The following is a 2,350-nucleotide window of genomic DNA, read 5'->3' on the forward strand; positions in this document are numbered from 1 at the left end:
TAGGCTGAAGCTTTTATTCTTAATAAAGCTCAAATTAATCTTAAATGTTTTTGCTTTCTTTCTAGTATGACAGTGAAGAGGATATGTTTGGTGACTATGATAGCTTTACTGAAAACTCTTTTTTAGCTCAAGTTGATGACCTGGAACAAAAATATATGCAACTTCCTGAGCATAGGGAACATGATACAGACCTTGCCATTGAAGATCTTTGTTCAGAAAGCATCAAAGACAGTAAACTCAACATTACTACTGTAGACAACTTTACTGCATTGAAAACTGATGAGCCCACAAAGAACCAGTGTGGGCAGGAGGATGTTGCTATTGAACCTGGAACTGATCTTTTGTATGATGTACCTTCTTCACAGGTTTTATACTTTGAAAATTTGCAGAACTCTTCAAATGACTGGGGCAATCAGTTTACTAAAGAAAAGGATTGGAATTCATCCTCTCACCAGACTGTGAATGAGGAATTGTCCCATAGTTGCATAGAGCAACCCCAACAAAATGATCAATCTTCTTCTGAAGTACGAACTAGTTCCGATACGACTAGGAGAAAAAGTCTTAAAGATCATCTAAAAAGTACCATGACTGGAAATGCCAAGGCCCAAACACCAGTATTTTCTAAGACTAAACAGCTCAAAGAGACTCTCCTATCTGAAGAAATTAATGTTGCTAAGAAAACACTTGAGTCATCATCAGATGACCGTGGTCCTTTTTATTCATTACCCAGCAAAGTGAGAGACCTTTATGTTCAGTTCAAGGGAATTGAAAAATTATATGGTAATGCTTTTTACTGTAATGAAAAAAACGGTTTCTGTCGTTATTGTAATACTAATGCAAATCAGTGGAAAACAAATGCTTGCATGGTCGTGTTTCTCATTTTAAAAACAAAACAAAATGGCAGTCCTCTCTCAACCTTCCATCTCTATCCTCTTACCAATGAACCTTTCTCTTTCCCTTCACGGTCACATTTTACAACCCAATTATCCTTCCTGTCTCTTTCCTCACCTCAAATAAGTCCTCAGCTCACTCCTATTCTGCATTCTAGGCTCTTGTTAGGATACAGCAATGTCTACAGTGTAGAAACCAAATGATAATTTTAGTTCTTAGTTTACCTGACTTCTAGTAGCACTTGGAAACCTTCGTGGCATAGTAGGTAAGTGCTACCGCTGCGAACCAAAAGGTCAGCAGTTTGAATCCACCAGGCGCCCCTTGGAAACTATGAGGCAGTTCTACTCCGTCCTGTAGGGTCGCTATGAGTCGGAATCAACTCGACGGCAAAGGGTTTTCTAGTAGCACTAACTCTATTGACCACATCCTTTTCAAAGCACTAGTTTCTTCACTTCTTGACATTCCTCTCCTGATTTTCTCTCTAATTCCCTAGCTTTTCCTCAATTTCCTTAGCTGCTGTTTGCTTTGCTGGCTCTGTCTTCTCTACCAAAACTTAGTTGCTGAAATTCATTAGAACTCTCAAATGTCTTGAGTGAAAGTAGTTAAGTATTGGTAATACTACCGATTAAAACTAACCATCTTTAAAGACAGTAAAGTTAGGTTTAAATGGAAAGAGATGGTGTAAGTAGCAATTAATGTATCTTCTGTAGGGTCACTGTGAGTTGAAATCAACTCCATGGCAATGGGTTTGGTTTGATTTTTGGTAATGTTTTTGAAAAATTCTAGGTCCTTGCATACATTTCAAATGTGTCATTTTAGAATGGATAGTTGCTGCCATACTAAAAGATCAGCCCATCAGCCAATCCCTTCATAAATATATCTGGAACACCTATGTTAGGATCTTACGAACCATGTGAAAGCATGGCTTCTCATTTCAAGACGAAGACAATCAGCTGGAGAAGTAAGACTACAGGAAATGAAGTCTAATACAAGATCTAATTATATAGAGTCTAGTAAGTTCTAAATAGTGAGGTTCACGGTTTAGGAGGTAATGGTGTGTATTGCCCATGAAGTAGATGTTAACTTTCTTTTCTTCACTTTTCTCCTAGCAGATTGTTCTTTGTTTAATCTGCCTCTCCTGCCAGAATGAGTATCCTAAGGACAGGGCTCTGTTTAACTCGTCTTTTTGTTACGTAACTAGCACTGTTCCTGGTACATACTGGTGGGGTCTCAGCCGTGCTGGGGTTTGTCAACCTAGTTATAGATCCTGGCCCTGGCACTTAAACACAAGCTTAGCACTATGAACCTTAGTTCCTCATCTATAAAAGAGGTAATTATTACTGTAATGTATAATAATAATCCACAATAATAATAATTGTTTTGCAAGATGTGATATTTTTTGTTAAGCACCTGACAAATGAAAGCAAACAAAAAAAAACAAACCCGTTGCCGTCAAGTC

At 38.0% G+C, this 2,350-nt stretch overlaps 1 protein-coding gene across 7 annotated transcripts in view; it reads left to right on the forward strand.

Moving 5' to 3' along the window:
- The window catches only part of HELQ (helicase, POLQ like), a 44,996-nt gene that overhangs the window by 2,452 nt on the left and 40,194 nt on the right, over nt 1-2,350 (forward strand). For 6 of the 7 annotated variants that reach the window (XR_002823022.1, XM_023725717.1, XM_023725716.1 and 3 more), the window contains exon 2: nt 66-780. Coding sequence is in view for 5 of the 7 variants with exons in the window: in XM_023725717.1 (XP_023581485.1) it covers nt 66-780 (715 nt within the window). In the remaining 2 variants the exon portion in view is untranslated. Of the gene's footprint in view, nt 1-65; nt 781-2,350 lie in introns of those variants that run through there. The other variant, XM_012559898.1, reaches the window with a different exon arrangement.

Source organism: Trichechus manatus, unplaced genomic scaffold (assembly GCF_000243295.1).
Source record: "Trichechus manatus latirostris isolate Lorelei unplaced genomic scaffold, TriManLat1.0 scaffold00374, whole genome shotgun sequence".
NCBI classification, from domain to species: Eukaryota; Metazoa; Chordata; class Mammalia; order Sirenia; family Trichechidae; genus Trichechus; species Trichechus manatus.